The sequence below is a fragment of the Mixophyes fleayi genome, chromosome 4 (genome assembly GCF_038048845.1).
Source record: "Mixophyes fleayi isolate aMixFle1 chromosome 4, aMixFle1.hap1, whole genome shotgun sequence".
In the NCBI taxonomy this organism is placed as follows: domain Eukaryota; kingdom Metazoa; phylum Chordata; class Amphibia; order Anura; family Limnodynastidae; genus Mixophyes; species Mixophyes fleayi.
The window spans coordinates 260572126-260595794 of record NC_134405.1 but is presented as its reverse complement, the minus strand read 5'-3'; the positions used below and the strand labels follow the sequence as shown (position 1 = coordinate 260595794).

At 37.4% G+C, this 23669-nt stretch overlaps 1 protein-coding gene across 3 annotated transcripts in view; it reads right to left on the bottom strand.

The window, feature by feature from the left end:
* The window catches only part of NR3C1 (nuclear receptor subfamily 3 group C member 1), a 143388-nt gene that overhangs the window by 116248 nt on the left and 3471 nt on the right, over nt 1-23669 (bottom strand). For all 3 annotated transcript variants that reach the window (XM_075209685.1, XM_075209683.1, XM_075209682.1), the window contains exon 2: nt 22259-23461. In XM_075209685.1, coding sequence (XP_075065786.1) covers nt 22259-23448 — 1190 coding nt within the window. In that variant the 5' untranslated portion in view covers nt 23449-23461. The remainder of the gene's footprint in view (nt 1-22258; nt 23462-23669) is intronic.

Here is a 23669-nt window from a genome sequence, read left to right as displayed (position 1 = left end):
TTTCTTTACACATAGAATACATGTTTCCATATCCTGCATTTCAGTTTTTGGACTTGAGATTAACCATCTGCCCACACAACAAAACCCTTTTACCTTTGATATTAGCAATTAGTGCAGAGCCATTTCCATGGATTTTTAATGCATGTTCACTGTGTGTGTTCTTTTGTTCGTAGCGGTACAGAAAACCCAGGTTACCACTGAAACTGAGCAGTTTCCAAGAATGAAAGGGAAAAAAATGAACTGATGAACTGGGGACTGTCAACAGCAAAGGCAACCACCTGCAATCTGCATCATTAAAGCAAATTAGATATTTCTGTTACCAAGAATGTGCTTGCACATTTTATTTTCTAGAATCATAGTTGCTATGTTTTTAAAACCAAAATGGCAAGACATTTTTTAAAGGACATTTAACAAAATAGACCTGCTCTTAAATTTTTGGGGTATTTCAAGTTTGGTTTCTGTTCAGACCTCTGTTTTACCTGAATAAATGTATATTTCACATTTATACAAGTGTGTTCCTGGTACTAGCAATAAATATTTTGTTTTTATCATTAGTTGGAATAATATTTGGCAACCAAGAACATTCTGCATTTTATATTCATTTGGTCGTTTTTTTTATTTTACTGTTTGAGTAGATGTCTTAATGCATACATTGCAACTTAATAAAATAAAGTAGTTGTCTGCATTTACTGTTAAGCTGATCCTTCTAATAGTTGTTATTAAATGTTCAGTAAAACAATTAATACACATCCTGTTTGCATCCTTTAAACAGGGGTGGGAGCTGAGATACCACTTACGCCGTCTAGTTAGAATTAAAGGGGACACCAAATATTTTCTCTTTGCTGCATCCACCTCCAACCCATTACCTTACAGCGTCTAATCCTCTTCAACAGAACAAAAGGGGGCGTTTTAATTACCCAAAAGGGGTTGGTACATTTAGTGGGGTTGATGCACCATTTATAAAGTTGAAGATATTTGGCTGTGTTCATAGCACATTTGTTAACTATGTAATTAAAACAGCGGTGTCCTGTTCTAAGATGTTACTGGGAGACTGTCTGTTTAGGGTAATCTGTATCTAAACATAGTACTCTGGAAGGCCATTTGGTTAAGCACATTTTAAGTAGATAAATTCAGCAATTTCAGCAGGTCAGTGCCCCCGGTGACCGAATTACACAGCTATAAACCACAATATCTCAGGACATGTAGGTATGATACCCAATGACTAGTTCCTGTTTATTACTTGATAAAGCCTAAGGCAATGTAAGCTACTTAACCCCAAAAACCTGGTATAATATATTACGTAAAAAGACTTAAATCTACAGGCAGCTCAGTCTCCTATTGATGAATTCAAACTGAAAAAAATAGGTTACCAGTCAAATGTTCTGTATTTTTACTTTTTTTTTTCTTGTAAAGGTGTTTAAAAGGATTATGAATGAATAAAGACCTTTTTGTAATAATAAAAAGCATTTAATATTTAAAAAAAAAAGTATTGAAAATTATAAAGGAAATACTATATATGATGCGGTTTGTACGGGAGACCCCCTAATTCCCGGGAGAGCAGGCAAATCTCCCAGATCCCGGCCAGCTCTGTAAAATTAAACGGAGGAGGTGGTGGGGGCTTAGTGACGGCATGCATGGGTTATCGTGGCACCGCCCCGTTTTTATTGGCTGAAAATACTGATGAAAATTTGGTGCAGGGCTAATGACGCGATTCTTCGAGCCCCGACTACTTACACTCACCTGCCCCCAGACCACCCAGGAATCAACTTGTCAATGTTGGCAAGTATGATGTTAAGGTTGTAGAAATTAAGTCTCTGTAGGCATAGAAAATGCTGTACATAGAATATATTTATTCTACATATTTACATTTGTTGCATTTATTTAACTATAGTGAAAAATAGTAGGAAAAAAACAACAAAAACCACAACATGATGTATAGATTGTAAAAGGTGCAAATATCCTTGGTGTGGTAACATTTTCATGAAAAGCTGTACAATACTCCCTTAGGATACCTCTTGAACATAAAACATGTTTCTGAGAAGAGTAGTCTAACAGATACACAACCCTACACAATAGTTTTCAGAAGCATGTCATTTAAACCATGACATATGTCATATGTGACACATAACACAGGTCTGCAACCAAAAAGCGGTTTTCAAAATTTTATCTGATTCTTATGTTTTTTGGTGCGCTGAATTCGAAAAGGACCACCGTTTTTTCCTGGGACTTCAGGTTTTTTCACAATCGAAATGTGCCTTGGTCAAACAGGTAGCTGGAAATCGCTAAATTTCAAATTCATCATACTTGGGGTAAAAAAAACTGAACATGGAAAAACAAATTTATTTTCCCTGCCAGTGCTCCCAAACATGAAAATACATGTTTATTGGTCCTGATGGTGATCACTGCATTGTTGAGTGTGCTTGCTAGGGCCTGCCCGGACATGTTCTTTCATGCATTAACTTGTTCTCTGATTCCTCCACAATCTTGTATTTCATTTCAGTCGTCATCCTGCTATTGTCTGTGTGGTTCAAAATTAGTGCAATGCCTCCAAGCAAGTGTGTAAATTCGCCTGACAGTTTCTGTTTCATATGTGGAGAGTTCATGGTGATTTAGAGGAGTTGATGGCTCAATTCCACATTCAGTATGATTCTTCTGAATGGAGGCTTATCATTGACTCTTCCAAAAGAAGCTTAAAAGCAGTTTTACTTCATAATGGTGGCCGTTATGCGTCCATTCCTGTTGCTCATTCGGTGTACTTGAAGGAGACTAATGAGAACTTGGAGTTGGTACTCAAGAAAGTGGGTTATCAAAACCAAAACTGGTTGGTATGTGGGGATTTAAAAGTATTGTGTATGCTGCTGGGACAACAGGCTGGGTACACCAAATCCCCTTGTTTTCTATGTTTATGGGACAGTAGAGACCGACAAAATCACTGGAAGCAAAAAAATTGGCCACCAAGAAGTCTAGTTGTTGGTGAAAAGAATGTTCTCAGAGATACATTTGTACCCCCTGAGAAGGTTTTATTACCACCACTCCATATAAAATTAGGATTAATGAAGCAATTTGTTAAGGCACTTCCCAAAGATAGCGAATGCTTCAAGTACTTGGGATCCAAGTTTCCAGGTTTAACGGAGGCAAAACTGAAAGAGGGTGTTTTTGTTGGCCCGGATATTAGAAAACGCATATCCGACAAAGACTTCATCAGTTCAATGACTCCAACTCAAAAAGAAGCGTGGGTTGTCTTTACTGTGGTCATAAAAAACTTTTTGGGAAACCAAAAGGACCCAAATTACAAAGAAATGGTGGAAACAATGTTGAAAGCGTCCCACAAGCTTGGTTGCTCCATGAGCTTAAAAGTCCATTTTCTCAACTCACACCTTGACTATTTTCCTGAAAATTTGGGAGCAGTGAGTGAAGAGCAGGGAGAACATTTCCATCAAGATATAAAAGAAATGGTAAGAAGGTATCAAGGGAAATGGAGTGTTACGATGATGGCTGACTACTGCTGGATGTTGTACAGGGATCTTCCGGAAGCCACCTACAAGAGGAAAAGCTCAAAAAGAAGTTTAGAGTTTAAAAAAAGACGATTTCACAAGCAATCTACTTGAGTGTGGTGTTAATTTTGTCGTCACCTGTGCAAATGAGTTAATATTTTTCATGTAAATAAAATATTTGCGTAAAGAGATTTTTTTAAACGATGACCACCCGTTTGTTCAAAAATCTGACGTCCCAGGACAAAACGGCTGTCATTTTTGGATTCAGCACACCAAAAAAATGTAAGAATCAGTCACTAAACCAAAACAGCTGTCCAAAAATTGTTTTTTGCAGACCTGTGTAATTGTTCCTCTCCTTAGACTCCCCATTCCTCTTTTCAGCCTCCTGTGCGCCAACATCATAATTACCAGATGTTGGTCTTCTAACAAGAGTCAAACGCTTTCATTCAATGTTAAAATAAAAGTGTATTATTACGATGTGATAATTGTCAGGACACAACTACTGTAAATCCACCAGTCATGCTTAGGAATCTACTGCACATGCCTATAAAGCTATTTAGTACAAGAATGTAGGGTAATTTGAACTGTAGAGTATTGTAGACAAATCATAATTGTGTAATAAGCGTGACACACAGGTTGAAGCTTGTGTAATCCACAAATTAAATTACTGTGTGTTTCCCCTTCTAGTTAGTAAGCCTAATAATTAAGCAAATTATGTTAGTCTATGTACACGTGACTTTTTTTTATTTATTTATTACTAATAATTGTCAAGTGAGGTAACTACATATGGGTGGCAATGCGGCATAGTGGTTAGCATTGCTGTTTCACAACTCTGGATAGCTTGCGTGCAAATCTCCATGGGGTGCTATCTGCATTAAGTGCCTACTCTCCCATTGTATGTGATTTCCTCCTAGTGGGCATTTATAAAGTGACAACATTTTAATCAGAGCAGATGTATGGGCTTCTTGGCTGACAAGCTGGTTCAAAGTGTTAGGGTAAGTTTCTCTTACAAAAGGTTACCTTTCAAACATCTGTGTGCGAGCAGGCTTGTTATGTGGAGGCATCATCATCATCTATTTATATAGCGCCAACATATTCCGTAGCGCTTTACAATTGGGGACAAACACAGTAAACTAATAAACAAACTGGGTAAAACAGACAAAGAGGTAAGAGGCCCTGCTTGCAAGCTAACAATCTATGGGACAATGGGCGTTTTATACATGAGGTTAAGTCTACATTTTGCATTTCGGCCCAGCCAGACTGCAAAGGTAAAAGTGACTCATAAGCTAAATGATCCCTAAATGTTGGTCAGGGTTGTCTTGTGCGAAATTGTGTAACGGATGGTAATAGGATAAGGTAGTGAGGTTAAGAGGGTGGTTGAAGCATGCTTATAGAGCATGTTAATCAGCACAATACCGGTTAGTTACAAACCTCAAATGCAGACAACTGCAGCAGGATATGTTGTTTTTCTGACATAATGTGTCTTTTTCCAATTTCACAAAGTTTTACAGGGAGCCACTAGGAATTTTAGCCTAAAATGGCATCAGCTGCTGCGAAGGTGGAAAACTCTGCGCTGTCTAGGATGTGCAGATGTATCTTTCAGAGCTGAGAATAGGTGCATATTAGCGTACCTACTTTTGCACCTTCATGTTTAAAACAAGATAAAATGGGTGGAAAAGGCCATTTACAGGTGGCATTCCATACTTTTTGGGAGGGTGGAGAACAATTTTTCCCTCTGCAAAAGGGCTTGAATTTTCCATCACCAATTAGGTCTCCCCTGTGTTATTAATAGGACACAATTTTCACATTTCTAGATGCACCAATGTAACTACCACAAAGTTACATGTTAAAAATTAAATAAAGAATCAAAAACAAAAGCCCAGGTCAGATATCACCTTTGCGTCACCATAAATAAAATGACACACATACATGAGGCTATAGCAGCATTTCATGATGAATCAGATATGTTTATATTAATCAAGTGGATAGTCCTAAAGTGGAAGTATTTCTGATCTTGACGTCCAATATGCACATTTACAGAGTGTCCACATATCAATAAAGCTAGGAGCAGATTGATTTTTTGGGTATGTTCCCATGCACATTGAAAAGCGCTGGAAGGACAGGTAGGTCCACACGTTGTAGTGTTTTTAAACCTTTTGTGAGGAACATGCGTCAAGGTGAATTGTTGCAACCAAACCGTGGTTTATTCAACAGATAACAAAACAGGCAGAGTAATTCCACAGAAGAACAGGGTATGCACGTGATGGAAGTACAGTTCCTAGTCACCACACAAAATACAGTCACAGACCACAAAAACAGTTTACATAAAATAGCCTATTCCTATGGTCATGAAGCTAATGGAAAGTGTACTATGGTGGTAACTCGCTGGTGTCCTCCCCCTGTGTTGATTGGTGACCACTGGTTCCCTGAGGAGAGGGTGCCTAGGAGTCTAGGCCAGAGAAGTATCATGCCATGTCCTTGTTGACTAGAGGACAAAGGTGGCTGATACTTTGGATTTGCTTACTCGCCTTGTTTAGCTCAGATCTCTTGTCCTGTCTTATCCTTGATTAATTCTTCCAACTGCGGACATTTAAGAATAAACCCTTCTAACACACAATCAAAAACATAAAATAGGCAGGAAATATAATCACATATTTTAACATAGAGATGTGTACAAAAGTACAATAAACAAACACAGCCTGATGAGAACAAGCAGAAAGAGGCAATCATCATCATTTATTTATATAGCGCCACTAATTCCGCAGCGCTGTACAGAGAACTCATTCACATCAGTCCCTGCCCCATTGGAGCTTACAGTCTAAATTCCCTAATATAGACACACACACATACACACACACACACACACACACACACACAGACAGACACACACACAGAGAGGGAGACAGACAGACAGAGACTAGGGTAAATTTTTTATTTTTTTTTAATAGCAGCCAATTAACCTATCAGTATGTTTTTGGAGTGTGGGAGGAAACCGGAGCACCCGGAGGAAACCCACGCAAACACAAGGAGAACATACAAACTCCACACAGATAAGGCCATGGTCGGGAATAGAACTCATGACCCCAGTACTGTGTGGCAGAAGTGCTAACCACGAGGCCACTGTGCTGCCCCGCATGCAATACAAATGTTTTTATATCTTATATGCTCGAGTCCAAGTCCACAGCATGGTTTTCAGACTTTTTTAAAAGGTAAATTAATTATAATACTGGAGTCTTACTGCAAATAATTTTATGCTACCTGAACATTCAAGGCAAAGCAGCATATATCAAAGTAAGCGTTCCCCCCCCCCCCCACGCAGAATTATACTAATCAATAGTAAAAATGATCTCTGGAATGGACAGCACGGTGGCTTAATGGTTAACAGTTCTGCCTCACAGCACTGGGGTCATAAGTCCGATTCCCAACCAAGGCCTTATCTGTGTGGAGTTTACATGGATTTCCTCCCACACTCCAAAAACATACTGGTAGGTTAATTGGCTGCTACCAAATTGCCCTTAGTCTCTCTCCCGGGGGGAGAGGTGTGTGTGTGTGTGTGTGTTTTAGGGGATATAGACTGTAAGCTCCAATTCAGCAGGGACTGAAGTGGATGAGTTATCTGTACAGCGCTGCAGAATTAGCATTGTACAACTATGATAAATGGCTGCCTTCATTTATTTCTCTCTGAGGAATTTGAATTGTGTATTTTTAGTTATCACTGGACCCAATAAATTCAAAACATCAAATAATCAAGACATGTTGTACTCCTATTCTACACAATAAGAAGCTTTCTCCTGTGTTCTACGATGAAGTACAGTGGTCCATAAGTCTCTGTCTGAAGGTCAATAAAGACATATTTTAGCGCTGACACTGTCTGACTCCGTGTCCAGCTAAGTCCACTAACAAACATAATTAATTTGAACAAATTATTTTTGTTTAACCCTCCCCCCCCCCCCCCCAAAAAAAAAAAAAAAACACTTACCACTAAGCTCTTCAGGAGCTATTTTACAGTCACCACTACAATAATGGGCTCCAATTTATCACGTTTTTATTTATTTTTTAAAAAACAAAACTCATTATCAATTCACACTTTCAAAAGCTGAGAGCAAGGTCTGCCTTGTTCTTAAAATAGGACAAACCAGTTTTAGTTTCCACTGTTAATTAACATATCTGTGTCACAATGGCGTGCAAAGCTCCTTGTTTCCTATTCACGTACCGTGATTGCACCAAATATTACCATTCTGCTGATTTTTATAGTAGGTCAAAGGTGCAGCATTTCTACAATGAAAACCACCCCCCCGCCAAACAAAACAACAACTGAGTAACAGATCAATGTTAAACACCAATATTAACCCAAACTATGGGTAAAATCAATTAGCTGCGAAGTGTCTCCGTAATGTCCGTAAGACACTTCGGGGCATATTCAATTGTCGACGGAAACGCCGAAAATCTCGCGCTCTGTGCACCGTTATTACGGTAATAGTGCGTGGAAAAACTATTACGGTAGTTTTCTCGCTGGATTTCAGCTCGCAGCTCCCTGAGCCACGAGCTGAAATCCAGCTAACTACTACTGTAATAATGGTAATAGTTTTAACGCGACGGGAAAAATTAAGAATTGAATATGCCCCTTCGCGTTAAAGATTTGACAGAAATCTATACTCGCTTTTCCCCTCTCACCTCATAGACGTGCAAAGGACAATGAGCGGATATTTCTATTGTAATTTCCGGCAATGCCGATGTGCCACACTGCCAGCAACTGAATCTCCTCTTAAGAGTATTCATTTATAAATAAAATAAATATGCCTTTATTTGACTGTATGACAATAGGAATATTTTTACTTACAAAGAAACACACATTAAATGATGGCTGACCTTGACTTCCAAGGGCTGGGTTACCAAATCAGCCATGTAATACCCATTCTACATGGTTTCACTGTAAGTAATTCAAATGTATAACCGCATGATGCTCATTTTCAGGCGTGAGTCAAGTATAGTATCTGCCAACTATGACAAACCTACAACAAAGAAGAAAGGGCAAGTAGGTATATGTCAACATGCTGCCCTTTTAGATTTCTAATTATTTAATGCCAATTGAAAAGGCAGTATGGTTACTTTCTATGCAGTAAACACAGTGGGCCTGAGTCATTAAGGAGAGCAAAGCATAAAAAAGGAGTAATATTTGCACCTGGGCAAAACCATGTTACATTGGAGAGGGAGGTAAATTTAAAATGTGGGGACAGATTCATAGTTGGGGTAGGACATGTCCTAGATCAACTTTAAATTTCAGTGTAATAATAAAGCTATTAAGTACTTGTGTGCTAGATGAGAAAACAGACAGTATTTAACTTATGTGCAAAATAATAAACTAATTTGCACCCCTTTCATTGTAACATGGTTTGTCCGAGACAACATTTACTCCTTTTTTGCCTTAAATGACTCGGGCCCAGTGTGTGCACGATACTTGTGGTAATGCATCCCAACAAGTAGATTTGTGGCATTGCACAAAGGGGTAAGGGGAGCAGGATCAAGGTTATGAGAATTTTTCCTATTTATGATTATTTTTCACCATGGTTCAAAAAACAGTGAGCTTTTTTTAGCATGCCACTAAAATTCTTGTCACAAAAGAAGACCAGGACCTACATGACTGATTTCCAAGTCCTATCAACAATTCCAAAGTATAACAGATAATGTAATAACTACTTTGTGTATTCAATACCAATATCCATGTTTTAGTTGAACACTACATAGAACGAGGAAGAAAAACATGTAAATCTCTTATAAGGTCTCATCTCAAAAGCCTATTGAAAAGGATTTTCTTACAAAGTGTCAAAGTGAAAAAAAATATATATTTTTTTTTGAATACTGCATCAATGACACCATGCGTGCGGATCTATCTTTTAAATTACCAAGTAGGAAATTAAAAGAAATATATTTGGTTTGCATTAGTTACATTGAAATTGTATCTCCGGTATAAAGGAGTCCTTAATCCTGACTATTACGCTCAGTAGCAGCAACATAAGCAAAGATGTGCTTTAGTTGCTCTGCTGACATCGACTGTAATCTGTAATATACCAAACGTACACATGGACCAGGAACTTGTCATTATTTAAAAAGTGTATTCTGCCAGGGAGTCTTTTTTGTTTATGTGCACTACTGACTTATTGTTCTAACTTAAGTTTAAACTGACTGAAGTACACAACAGAGAAATACTCAGAGCTTATAATGAAATGAATGCAATTGCCAGCAGTGAACTGAAGAGCACACACTATTTCAATATCTTCTATTGGGTCACTTTTTTTTTTTTTTTTTTTTGAAAAATGTCTCTAGATGCTTTAATTAATGAAAGACTACAGAAAAAAATAAAATAAAAGATCTGTTTTTACAAAATGGACAATACCACTCATCAGTATGCAAAAGGTAGTAACAGAATAGTAGGGGTCGATGTGGATTTTTTTCCCCATGCACTCAAAATGCATATTGGAAAGAGTACAGGTGTGAAAGGGCATTTATTTTCACCAGGAAGCCTCAGCATAATGTACAACATCAATAAACAAAGGCTTAGTTTCAGCACTGCAAGGCATGTTGTGCAATGTTATTACTCTTAACATATAAATTTATCATAATAATATTATTTAACAGTTATATTAACATAATTCTGATTATTATCAATCATAACACAGCAGCAACATATTAGGCAGCACTAGTGAGAATGTTATCAGTCACATTGGTCCTTGCGCCACTGGATTTTACAACACACCTAAAGAAAGGAGGTTACACAAACAAACAAAAACAGACAATTTACTTTGAAGCCAATCGTCCAATAGCATCTCTTTGGCCCATGGGAGAAAACTGGAATATGCATAGGAAACACACATTAACACACAGGTAACATAGTGGGGAATTTAATTCTTGGCAATGTACCAATGAACATCACCACGATGTCCAGCTGTGCACTTTACCACTTATTATGGTAAGGAAGTTCTGCTAATTTTCCTGTGTACATCTATGGGGTGCAAGACAAAATGAGCGGAGATACATCGACAAGGAGTACCTTCACAGACCTTTCTGGAGGCACTCCACGGCACATCACGCAGAATTAAATTCCCCTCATAGACTTAACGAAAATAGCACCCTGGTGGCAATTGAACCAAAGGCCCAATACTCTACAAATTAGCTTTGCGATCACACGGTCCACTAGCAATCAAGTGCTGAAAAGGCACAGTTCTACATTCCTGGGAAAGTCAAACAAACATACAGTTAGCAACAGAAGAGGGTGTCCAAAGAAAGAAATACACAATGGCAGTAGTTAACCTGTTCCCACAAAGTGCTAATCTGGTAAGTCAATTTGACCATCCACTCTACATTGTGGGCTTCTAAACAATGTCCATATCCAATCAAAATGAAATAACTGGTTGAACACATTGAGTTATTGTCCGATGCAATAGTTTAGAAACCCAAGCTTACATTTCCATGCAGCTGGTCAGCAGAAGTCCAAATGACTGGATCAGTGCACTTTGACTATAAAAATAATTATCCCCATTTTTTACAACATAAAATCAAAATGGATAGTCAAATAATGTCAAATAAATAACTAAAGCTTTATCTTAATCAATTAATAAAAAAATAATAAAAGATCCCACAGCTGGTTAGTGTAATTGAAACCAAGAGCTTTAAAGGAGAGTTGCAATAAGAAAACCATTATTATAGAAAATACACATGAAATCTCAGCTAGAGTTTACCAGAAAGCAGATGGAAGACCCAAGTACTGACGGAAGATAATAATAGTCTGATGAGACCAAGACTGAACTTTTTAGCCTAAACCTGTTCTGTATGGCTCAGGCCCGACACTACACATCATCCCAGGAACACCATGCTACTGTGAAGCACAGTGGTGGAAGCATATGGATGCTTCAGGTAATATGTTAAAATGGCTGAAGCAAGATATGGACATATCTTGGAGGAAAACCTGAGCAGTCTGGAAGAAACCAATGACTGGAAGAAAATGTATATTTTTTAGAATATTGGCAAAGTTGAAACATATGGCTCATTTAAAAATGTGAATTGACCTTAGAATACACATCTGCATACAACATATGTACTGTAGTACTGACTTGCAGATAAAATGTTACAAATAGGTTTTCTTCAGAATAATTAAAAATGGAGACATAAATTGGTGCAGAAGTGAGAGCAACATTATTACTGAATTCATTTTGTTTCTGTACTTTTTTGGTTAAAAAAAACGTGCAAGATTTTTGGTAAGCAGGAACTGTTATGCTTTAAATAGAACACAAAAGTAATTTAGTTTGTGGTTTGTAGTCTACAATAATTTAGTAAACATTTAAAGTCCTCTAGCACCTAGGCACACAATCTTGGCCTTCAAACCAGAGGGGAACACTGTAATGAACACATAGTGATATTTAATTTAATGCTCCACTGGTGTATGTCAGGGTCTTGAGAAAGGGTTAGAGTACAAGAAAAAAAAACCCTCTAGCCTCACTCAAAAACTGGGACATTTGCAATTGTGATTCTAAACTAAGCATGGAGTATGTGAGGACATCAGTAACAGAAACGATACCACTAATATTCTCAACGACATGGAATGCAAGTTTCACAAGCATTGTTACACAAGCATTCTGCCTCAGGTTTAACTAAAGGTAATACTTAAAAAAAAAAAAACACAAGCAAACAAAAAAAAAAAAAAGAAACCCATTCACCGATTTCTAATTATGTTGTAATAATGAGTAAACATGTTCGTATTCAATATAAATACTTAAACTGTTCAGAATAATGTACTGTATGCACCAGACAAAAGAATAAATGCATAAAATAAACGGGTCTTCCACCTTTAAAGGGTTTCAATTAATCGTTTGGGATCCGCCCTCTTTTTTTTTTTTTTACCAAACATTTATTTTTTGCCTCCATTCTGTGTGTTTCAGTCAAGTATTTATAATGTCATACAGATTTTATTTCAGTTGCTTAGAGTCACAAGACAGCAAACCTAAACAAGAGAAAGAAACAAGGTGCCCATTTAGCCACTTCATAATGGTGTATGTGTCTGTTAAATAGAGAATAAGTATCACTTATTTTCTGTTAGTACTACAGTACAATAGTTTATATGCTATATGTTTCTGCCACTTTTGTCACCTGTACTGTATATGTGTATAACGGGTATTACATCTAAGGATAACTGCATTCAGTGTATTTTGCATTCAGCATTTCATTCAATTTGCAAATGTTGAAGGTTCGGTCTTTATAAAATAAGCCACATTCAGATCTTTTGACTTATACATACTTTAGTGCAGGCATTTGGATTATGCTACCGCTCAGCCTTCAGAGAATATAATCTTGTTACAAGGTGACCACTATTAATTTGGAATCCTTTGGAAAAAATGAGGAGATAAAAGCATTTTTACAAGAGGATGGCTAAAACAGAAAGGGCCATTGGATCTTATCCCAAAAAAGCACTGGATGCACACTAGAAGAAGCCTTGATTTTATACCTCTACGCATAGATGGCCCGCCGCTCTCAGGAGATACCCGCAATCGAGAAGAGCACATAGGTTTGCTGGGAAGTGGAACAATCTGAAGAGGTGCATTATTAAGTGTAATCCTCAAAGTTCAACCTCCTACCAGCACTGTAGCAGATTAGTATAAAGCTTTTTCTACATTGTTCAGAGTGCAGCTAGAAATAAAACCCAATATGTCAATATCTGGCAGCTTTTGTGCAATTGAAATAGCTGTGTCCCCTTCAACTTTTTTTCCCCCCATTTCAAAAATTCTGTTCAGCAAAATAAACTTTTGGTTTTGCACAGGTTTATAAGACAGGTGTACTGGTGTGCCTACTCTTTATTTAGCAACAAACCACCTCACTCTGCCCAGCTTCTCCCATCGGCCGTTGCAAACGCCATCTACTGCAAACTCACTGACTTAGGAGGGATGTATTCCAGGGCCAGGTTTATAGAGGGGTAGTTTGAAAATCAGAAGCTAAGACAGAAACAGCCACACTATACCAAATTTAAACATTTCTCAAATTATAAAATAACAATACAATTAATTAAGCACCAGACATCAGTGGGCACAACAAGCATGAAACTGATGCATACGAAATGGTAAAATAAAAAAGGGGAAATAGGCAACTACTAAAAATCTAGCACTGTCTGGAACACCTCAAAGCATTTGTTTACACAAGGGCCTGGCTTCAAGAGACTTGGGGCAAAAATATAGAGAATCATTTAGCTTTTAGTTCACTCTCTGTATTCCTGTAGAGGGCAAGAGTGACAGAAACATCTTTGGTGTATCCTGCTCATTTCTATAGACTGCACTAGGGAATGTGAGTCATATATGAGGGAAATCAGTTTTTACTACTGGTAGATTATACTTCATATGTACACATCATTATCATCTTTATATCTAAAAGTCAAAATTTCATTGCTACAGATGCAAGACCATGGCCTATGCTACCAATAAGGAAACCTAGGCAGTTGCTTAGGGTGCCAATATTTAAGGGGGGCCTAAAACACTGAATGAGGGACACAATGTCACTCATCAAATGTTTTTGCATTCTCATGAATACTGTTTCAGCTCACAAAATGGCAAAAAACAGGCAATAATGTACATATTAAGCAGCCAGTGGCCTTTAAAACCACAAAAAAAGGCCAATTGCTTAGTCGACAGAATTGAAAGCAGAATTTTTTTTTTTAAAAAAAAAAAACCTTTGGTCCATCTTACATTAGTAAACCATTAGTTTGCCACACAATTATGTCATACTGTGTTAGGGCTCAGTAAAGGTTCTCCACATATTTGCACTGAAGAGAGCACATGAAAAATCAGAGCTCAAATATATGACTGCATGGAAAGGGTGGAACAGGTAAGAGACACCAGTAGACAGTCATGACAGAGATGACAGGGTCAGTGGGGGCTTTCATTTAGCATTATGCCTTGGGCTTCTCATTCTGCCCTATTACAAATAAAAGTTGGCAAGTTCATCAACAACTCTATATCAGCACTGGGTTTTCCATGAACTGTGGGAGCGTGTTCCATGACTAATTTGTTCATGTGTCTGCAGTAATAAATCATTAGGTTGATATATATTTGGGAACAAGAGTACAAGGTGCCTGGATTATTTTACAGTAAACAAACGACTAGTGGGCAAGTTGTAATTCTTTTTATAGGAAATTACTACTGTACTGCATGCAAGTTCAAAAAAAGACCTCCCCAAAATGACTAGTACAAATAAAAATCTCCATTTAACTGTAATGAAAATATCTTGCAGAAATTCTTCATATGAGTTAGGTTGTTATAATGATGTTGCGACGATCTACTCCAAGCTTTTTTTCCCCCAACCGTTTTGCATATAGAAAGCTCTTAAGTGATTTATGTGTAAGCCTAGTGGGGTTTCAATTTCAATTTCTCAAGGAACTAATTCATAAATGGGGACATCATTACACTGAAAAGGCAGTTATAAAACCAGTAAAACTGGTCCCACACTTTGTTTCATGGAAACTTGCAGTGAAATTCCAGAAGTCAAAAGGTTACATTGTCTTCATAGCATATGGCAGTGACAACATATTAACCCCTCCTCGCCTGCAGTTTGTATGTTAACCTACAAGTAAGCACACTAAACTCATACATCCCCTATGATCACAGGAAATCCCATCAGATCACAAAAAATCACGTCAGATCTCTTTTGTGGTCAGGGAATTCACAGATCTCCCCTGGTTATTGGCATGAATAGATCCATTCTATGGTAGCTCTATCATTGGCTGTCAAGTAGAATTTACACATAATATAAACACGCCAGCAATAGGCGACAAACATGGGGTGGGGATAATCCCTACAAACGTTGTTTGGGAAAACTTTCTAGGGTTTCACGAATTAGGTTTAAAACAAACATAGGAAGAAAAAAAAAATGGTAAAAATGGTAAATTTTAGCAAAATATTATTATATATATATATATATATCTATAATATAAATGTCTAGTGGCGTGTGTTAGTCTGTCTGTGTGTGGGAAAAATAAAACCAAGCTGCAGCGCCACCTGCTGGGCAGAGTTATACACTGACCTACTAAATTCTTAGTGTGTGTGGGAAAAAAAATTCAGAAAGGGCTGAAATTTGGTATACTAAGATGTTTTTAATTTGTTAATTGTTAAAAGTGTTTATAAAGATTTAAAAAAAATATATATATATTTCTTGAAGAAGGAGAAGTGACAGTTGGGAGTGGTTGGTGGTTGCCGGGGGTGACAGTGGGGAGTGGTTGGTGGTTGAGGCCTGGGCTATGGCCCAAATGCATGACAAGAACCTTTTTAACACCTTAAGTAGCTTGATTTGACTAGAATGCATGAGTATCATGCACGGGTTAACTTGTGTAATATATATATATATTTGGATTACTCCTAGTTACATAAAACAAGGCTACTTCTTATGTAATTTGTAATTAATTAATTTCAAACCTACTAAAAATTAGACTAAAACAAGTGTTTTCAAACCATGTCCAGCCTATTGCTGATATTCCTACTTAGCCAAACAGAAGTATCAAGGAAGTACCCCAATACCTTTTGGCATCATACCATCATCAATGTTTATTTATATAACGCCAGCAGATTCCGTAGCACTTTATAAAACAATACTGGGTACTACAGACAGAAAGGTAAGGGCCTGCTCGCAAGCTTACAATCTATGGATGATCTAAGCCAGCCTAAAGTTGTTAAGCCCGAGTCCTGACTGGACAGATGCTATTAATACTATTCTAAAGAAAGAAAATAATTCTAGAGTTGCAGTTTATTACTTCTCAAGAATTCTTAAGACCAGAAAAAGCTACTAGGGCGACACATATAATATTCTGAAAGTAGATACAATTGCAATTCATACCATTTTAAAAGAAACACAAAAACCACCACAGCATCCAGCCTGTAATCACTGCAGAGCCAATAGACCCGTGATCTATGGGGTAATCCAAGTAGCCAATTGAGCAGGAGCATAGGCAAGATCATTCATGTCTTACTTCATTTCATAGTGTCTTGTGAGCACAGTGATGAACAGGACAAGCGCTGAACGTGTGGTAAACATGCAGTGATCATGCACTGCATTCGTGCACTTACACTGTACTATAAATGCCATTAGGATACAGTTAACATATTTTGTACAGTTGTTCAGCTATTGCTTAAACCAGGTCAACCGGTCCCTCAGCAATTTATAATTAATGCTTTGTCTACTAGCTATTATTTATATGACAACATACTTGGCAAGGGATCATATTGGAATAAAACAAGCAGTTGTCACGAAGTGATCAAGTTTTGCTTAGAATATTTTATTTTTTTTGCAAAAGACTACACCCAGTTGCTAAATTTTAGATACCTAGTATAAACTATATTTAAACCACGATACTCAACACTGGTGTATCTTGTGTGCCAATTAGGTAAATACCATAATGCTATATACAGGAAACATTCCCACTCAAAATGCTGTAGTTTAGTTACAATTAGTCATGCATTTTATACAATAAAACTTGTAACTCATAAGATAGATGGAAACTGTGTGGACTAAACCAACACCCAGCCTATGAATTCACTAGGAAATAGGAATACAACTGGAGGCAATGATAAACTGCTGCCTCCACTGTATGCAACATGTTCATTTTAAGAATTAGGAGAAAAGCGACAACATATAAAGATGACATTTACAAGTCCTATTTATTTACTTGCTTCTATAAATATAATTATGGGGTAAAATTACATTTAAAATAGATCTAGTAACGAATATAATCTATAATATCTCAGCTAAAGATTTACAACAATCACTATCCAGCCACAAATAAAAAACTGTCCCTACTTGCAAATCAGCAAGGGAGTAAGTGAAATTCATTTTTAATTTTTGTCACCATCTTCAAATATTATTCCTGAAAATAACCAAAGAGGAAAAAGGTGAAATAAATGATGTTGGTCACATAAACAGCAATATCTATAGAGATATTGGGCAATTGGCCAAACGTCGTAGCGTATGTGTTCATATACGTCCCCCCATGCCCAATAACAATAGGTTGTTATGTTATTATTGGACATGTTGGTACATGTACTTGGAAGATGACCACAGATGGTAGGCCACAGCGACCACACTAAAGGGCCCTAAACCCAGGTCTAATGCAGGTATAAGACCTGGCTGCTTCACCTGCTTGAGTCCAAATTGGATCAGGGGGGCACAACTGTACCTTCCCTTCCACAATTTCATTAATCAACTCTTGCCATTAAAACAAAACAAAGAAATTATTCACGCCGTCCACTATGGCAATACACTTCATTTGGATTTGTTCTGGAAATATATCGATCAGGTTGAGGACAACTAATGTAAAATTCAGATTTAAAGAGCCAGGAAAGATATGTATCCATGGACATTAATAGAAGTTACTTTAACAAAAAAACTAAAACAAAAAAAACAAGTAGTAACTATTTTACGTGCCATGGTTACCAGGGTCCTGGAATTGATTTATTATTATAAAAACATGCGAATCACTGAAATATTTTTTAAGAATATAATGTTGCAAAGGGTACTTCACACTTGTTGCAGTAAATAGTTTTCCATACCAGATTCAAATAAACCAACAGGTGTGACTAATAAGTAGGTTTATTTTGTTATAAAAAAAAAAAAAAACCCCGAACAATAAAGGATTATTGGCGACACAATGAAACATGGTCACTGAAAAAAAGCCATTTATTTGTCCTCCTTCATGACATCAAAGCTTCCTCAGTTTGAGAGAGCAAGTGAATAGCAAGCCTGCACAGGTGCTGTGAAAAGGTCACGGAAAGTGTCACCCACTATTTAGGTCGGAAAAAAAATAAAGATACGTTTCTCTTTTTGTTAATTGCTAGTAAGACACCATTGGACCCTTTATTCCTTTTTACAGTTCTATTAAGGCTTGCCCAGAGGAGGGCATTTTCAGGGCTCAGTCACACACATAGCTGCTGACAAAAAGCATTAAAATGAAAGTGCCTGCTAAATGCATTTTTATATAGTCCATATTATACGCGCTGTGCTTTTATCAATACAATCCACGTTACTAAATGGAAAATAGAGCATGATATGTTCTGAAACCTTAAATGCAGCTTTGAGATTTTAAAATACAGTCTTATTTATCTTCCTGTATAAAAAGTGCACTAAAAGTGGAGAGATGTGAATGAACACTCATGAAGTACTGGAGATGCATTTCAAATCACAACCAAGTAAAAGAAATGTCAGATAAAATAGAAAACAATCCCTATTCCGCACAGTGGAAGCTTCCACACAGACAGTAAGAAAGTATGCTTTATGTAGGTTGTAGAACCAGTTCTAACCTACGTACAGCCATTTTATATATACCACTGGCTCACCGTGAGGTCACGCAAGAGAAATAGGTAGGAGAATAACTGATACAGCCAAGGTAGGCCAAATCAAATGTGCCTGATTAAAGAAATCCTGTAAACAGGAGCTGAGAAACTCTGCTTTACCAGGTAATACTATATACACCTTATTTATGTATTATCATTTATTTTAGAGCCTTTACAACATACAGAAAAATCATTTAAAATGCATCTATTTTTATTTTTTTTATAAAAGGACACCTCCACCTTCAAACACAGATCTGCGGGGGTTTCCCCATTAGATAAGGCAACAGACATGTTGAATCAAGCTTATTTGATTTTATCATCCAAGCAATGAAAACAAACCAGTCTGACTGGAAGATACAAATTACTCAAGGTGGAGTCCCCCTTTAAGTTCAGATTAGCATAGCCCTGCCTATAAATACTAGAAGACTGGAGTGTCTCTGCCTCTGTGGTTTCAACATGTATCATTAGTAAAGACTACAGATGGATTTGAACACAACCCAAGACTGAAAAACGCCCTTGCTTTATGTTATATAACATTCTCTCTACATGCACAGAACACATGGAAAACACTATTTAATAACATGGTACAGTGTGCTGTAATCCATAGCAGACAATACCATTATAATGTAGCAGTCATTTTTCTTGAAGAGTTTAAAAAAGGAAAGCCATAATACTAAAAAAATCCATAGCATTATTACTTCCAGAGACATTGTACAGAACAGAGTGCCCCTGTCATACATGCAGCACAAATGCATAACACACAGAAATAAGAGAATATATACACATTTGGCTCTATAATAGAACAGTTAAGATGTTGCAGGGCATATTGCTTAGCTAAATATTAAGCTGTTCACTAGAATCTGGAATTTACTGTGTGTTCAGACTCATGACATCAAAGGGGAGGCTAAAAATATGAAAGCAAATGTTCTCAGAAACTATTAATTGAAAAATGGATACCCTCTCTCCAATTACTTCCGGACTCTGAAATCCCTAAGTGATAGAATCACTTTAGTAAGCAAAGGGTTGTTTACTGCCACTCCTGTAAGATTCTCATTACAGCTACCCAAAAAATAGCAATCTGAGGCAATACTAGTCTGTTTTACATGCCTTGGGCAACAGGCAGTTTCAGTGTTTTGGTCCCAAGAACACTGCCAGCCTTATCCACCTAAAAAATAATAATAATAATAATAATAATAATAATAATAATAATAAAAATAAATAAATATGAAAAACAAAAAGGTTTGTCTAGTGGAATACACATTTACCAAAAAATCAAAACATAAGTGACAGTGTTGCAACTCAAAACAAGGTGAGGTTAGTGGTATAATTTTGCAATAAACAGCATAGGAATGTACTGTTGCTGGCGTGGAAGCATGCGTTCTGTGCAGCACTTGACTAGAAAACAGTTTATTCATTGCATGCTATTGGAGTTCACACAAAATCCAACAATTGTGGCATTCAAATCATGTGCTCAGCGACAGTGCTGTTTGCATTCAGCTCACTGCGCCTCCTGTATTAGAACTTGATCTGAGCAACACAATCCATTTCCAGGTTGTCAGCATTATTATGGTTGGAGGCAGATCCTTACCTGCATATTAATTTCAATTAAACAGACAGCAAAACAAGCCTATTACATGCACATTCCTTCATTTGTGTTTATATATTTAAATACAGATTGGTAGAAGCTGCCATGTGTGGAATAAATAGCTCTTATTCCAGTCAAAACATTAAGGAACAAAATAAACTGTGCAAAGGGTGTGGAAATAGCAGGAGTACTCTAAAGACATATTCTTACAGTTAATTAAATACATGTATGTTAATGGAATGTTATACAAGTCTAGTTAGTATTTTATTTATAACAGCATTATTGGCCAGTTCTCGGCTGATGAATACCTAATGAAATTAGGCATAGCAGCCTGGGAACATAAATTAGGTTGGCCACACATAGGCTGATCCTGACACTCACCCTGGGTGCCAAATTCATTGTCCACTTTGGCCACACAAGTGTGTTGTCAACCTGGACAAGATATGGTTGTTCAAAACATACTGAGCAGCCAGATATCTTCCACCTTCCCTGGCGTCTATTAGTGCAGTGGGAAGATTAGTGGGCGTGGGGTCATTTTGGGGCCCACACATACAAACTACAACAACAGGTCAATTGCCCAATATTACAGTCCTTGTGGCCAATTTAAGAATGAGAGATATAAGCAGGTTATATTAAATATTTTTTTATTTTTTATTAGAGATATGCAAAATAATATATTTTATTCCATGACAGTTTGCCTTTAGCGGACTTCCTCAACATATCAGTAATGACAAACTGCTTGCTTATCCATGACATTAAATTGTAGCCTGCAGGAAATAAAAAAAAATAACTTATCACACAAATCAGTATTAAGGTTTGTATAGAATACTTTGGTAAATGTTATCATCAACAATTTGTTACAAGATCGCCTTTATATTAAACAAACGCTTATAATATTTGTATTAGAGGCAGGCAAAGACGCCAACAAGTAAGAATTACATTTTCCATACTTGTAAAATGGTCTTCATAAACACTAAAACAAAACTAACTCATTCTGACGAAGCAACATCTGAATGTCCTATCTCCAGAAATTTAGGAATAGACCCATACCCACAACACTGAATAGTGCTAGATATTTTTAACATATCCTCTGAGTGCCTAGAAAACCACCTGATGTTTTTCATGCCAAGTTTCGTCAATTAAAAAATCCAGAAACATACACAACATTTACAGTAAAGAAATGGACAGTGCTTAAAAAGCAGATTTGTCTTAATAAACAAAGCAAAGGTTGATTTTTTTAGCAAAGTGCAGAGTCAATGTACTAAATTTATTCTGCCAAACACTCATAAAAGAAGCTCCCGAGAAAAACAAACAAGCCACTGCACATTTTATATGCAATCGCCCCTGTGTTATATTAACCAATTTTGAAATTAAACCAAGCGACAACATCAATTTGTTCCTCAGAACATTACACTGGACGTCTACCAGGTAACAACTCAACTTGAGAATTTAACTCAATCACTGCACGAAAGATTACACAAACAACAAACCATAAAATGGAAAGAAAACATAAATAAAAATATTTTGTAATAGTAGAATCTATTTTTTCTGTAGCATTACTTATGTTACATAGTTATAGCATCAGCTTTAATGATTTTAAATTATTTAGAAGATCTAAGGAATTTTCCTCTATTCAACATACTTTTACTGCATTTTATTAAACTTTTGATTGCATTAATCAGCACAAAAAACAAAAACACATAGGTCATTCTGTTTTTTCCAACTACAGTAATGCCATTTCCCCAAGTTGGTTTGAAAACCACAGCAGGAAATTTAAAACAATGTGTATATCTCTAAGTAGAGAAAAACAAAAACACAAAACTTACCTTGAGTATCCGTTTGAAAAAATGGGCCGCCCTGGATAGTTTACATTCCCTGGGGAAGCAATGCTTTCATCCCCAGTCCCATGGCATCTATTCCAAGCATCTGCAATGACAGACAGAGGTGTGCCCATGGTAAAAACTGGCTTCTGATCCGGCTGATGCTGAGAGAGAGGGGAAGTGTTCAAGTCATAGTGGTACATTTGTCCCCCTGAAGTGCTGACACCATGCACAGAAATGGCTGATGCTTTGTTACCAAAAAGGCCAGATCCAGAAAAATGGCCACCACAATAAGCGGGACTAAACTTTTCCTGCTTTACCACTCCTGGGGTACACAGCTCTATGAAGTCCTCTTTTTCAGTCTTCACTTGAGACATCTGTATTTCGGTGCTGGGCATCAGTATGTCCCCAACAAAATCACCTGCTTTTGGTGTGCAATCTTGGAAAATCAGAGGTTTGCAGTCCTCGTTTCCTGCACCAGACCTCAAAACAAAAGGGTCATCAGTGGTCAAAGGAGATAGTAAATCAACAGCTTCATCTTCAAAGAGAGGGTCCAGTGCCCATGGACTGTCTTTAATATCCCTGGGTGATTCTGGGGGCAGATCCAGATCCTGCAAAAGGTCAAAGGTGCTTTGGTCTTTGGACAACAACTTGGTAGTGCTGCTTCCAATGCTGCCCCCCTGCCCTTGCACAGAAGGGCTTGGCTGGGTGGACAGGTCACATTTGATACCTCCTTTGTCTTCAAGGGCTTCTTGCACCTTTTCTGGGACAGATGACTTTGCCTGAAGGCTGGCAATGCTCTCTTCAAGGAGTCTGAAGTCTGTTTCTCCTGCTGGGACTCCAAGTTGAGCCTGCTGAGAATAACCAAGTTCGTTGCCCATCACTTTTGTATCTGGTTCCCCCATGTAGAGTCCCATTGATAGGGAGACTGCCTTGGAGAGATCTGGCTGAGGTACATTACTCAAACCATTAGCTGGATCCGCAGTTACAGCCAGTTGTTGCTGCTGCTGCTGCTGCCTCTGCCGTGTGTCTGGCAGTGAAGCAGGTGGGGTTGGACAAGATGTAGAAATGTTCACACAGGCTCCTCCTCTGTAGCTTGTAAATAAATCAATTACATTCCCTGTTTTGTCCATGTAATGTGCACTCTTCACTGCCTGAGATCCATTGGGTGGCTTTAATAGGTCTTTGGGATCCATTGGGTACTGATGCCTGAGGGGAGATTAAAAGATACAATAAATCGCTTTAATTATAGCTTTATGTTATGTTCACATGTGAACTACTTTTAATATAACTGACTTACTACTCTAACTCTCTCACTGGCAATACAATAATACTATGCATTGCACAGTATTGTAAAATGTAATAAGATACAATTCCAGTGAACATTACCCCTCAGAATTAAAGCAATTCACTGTTA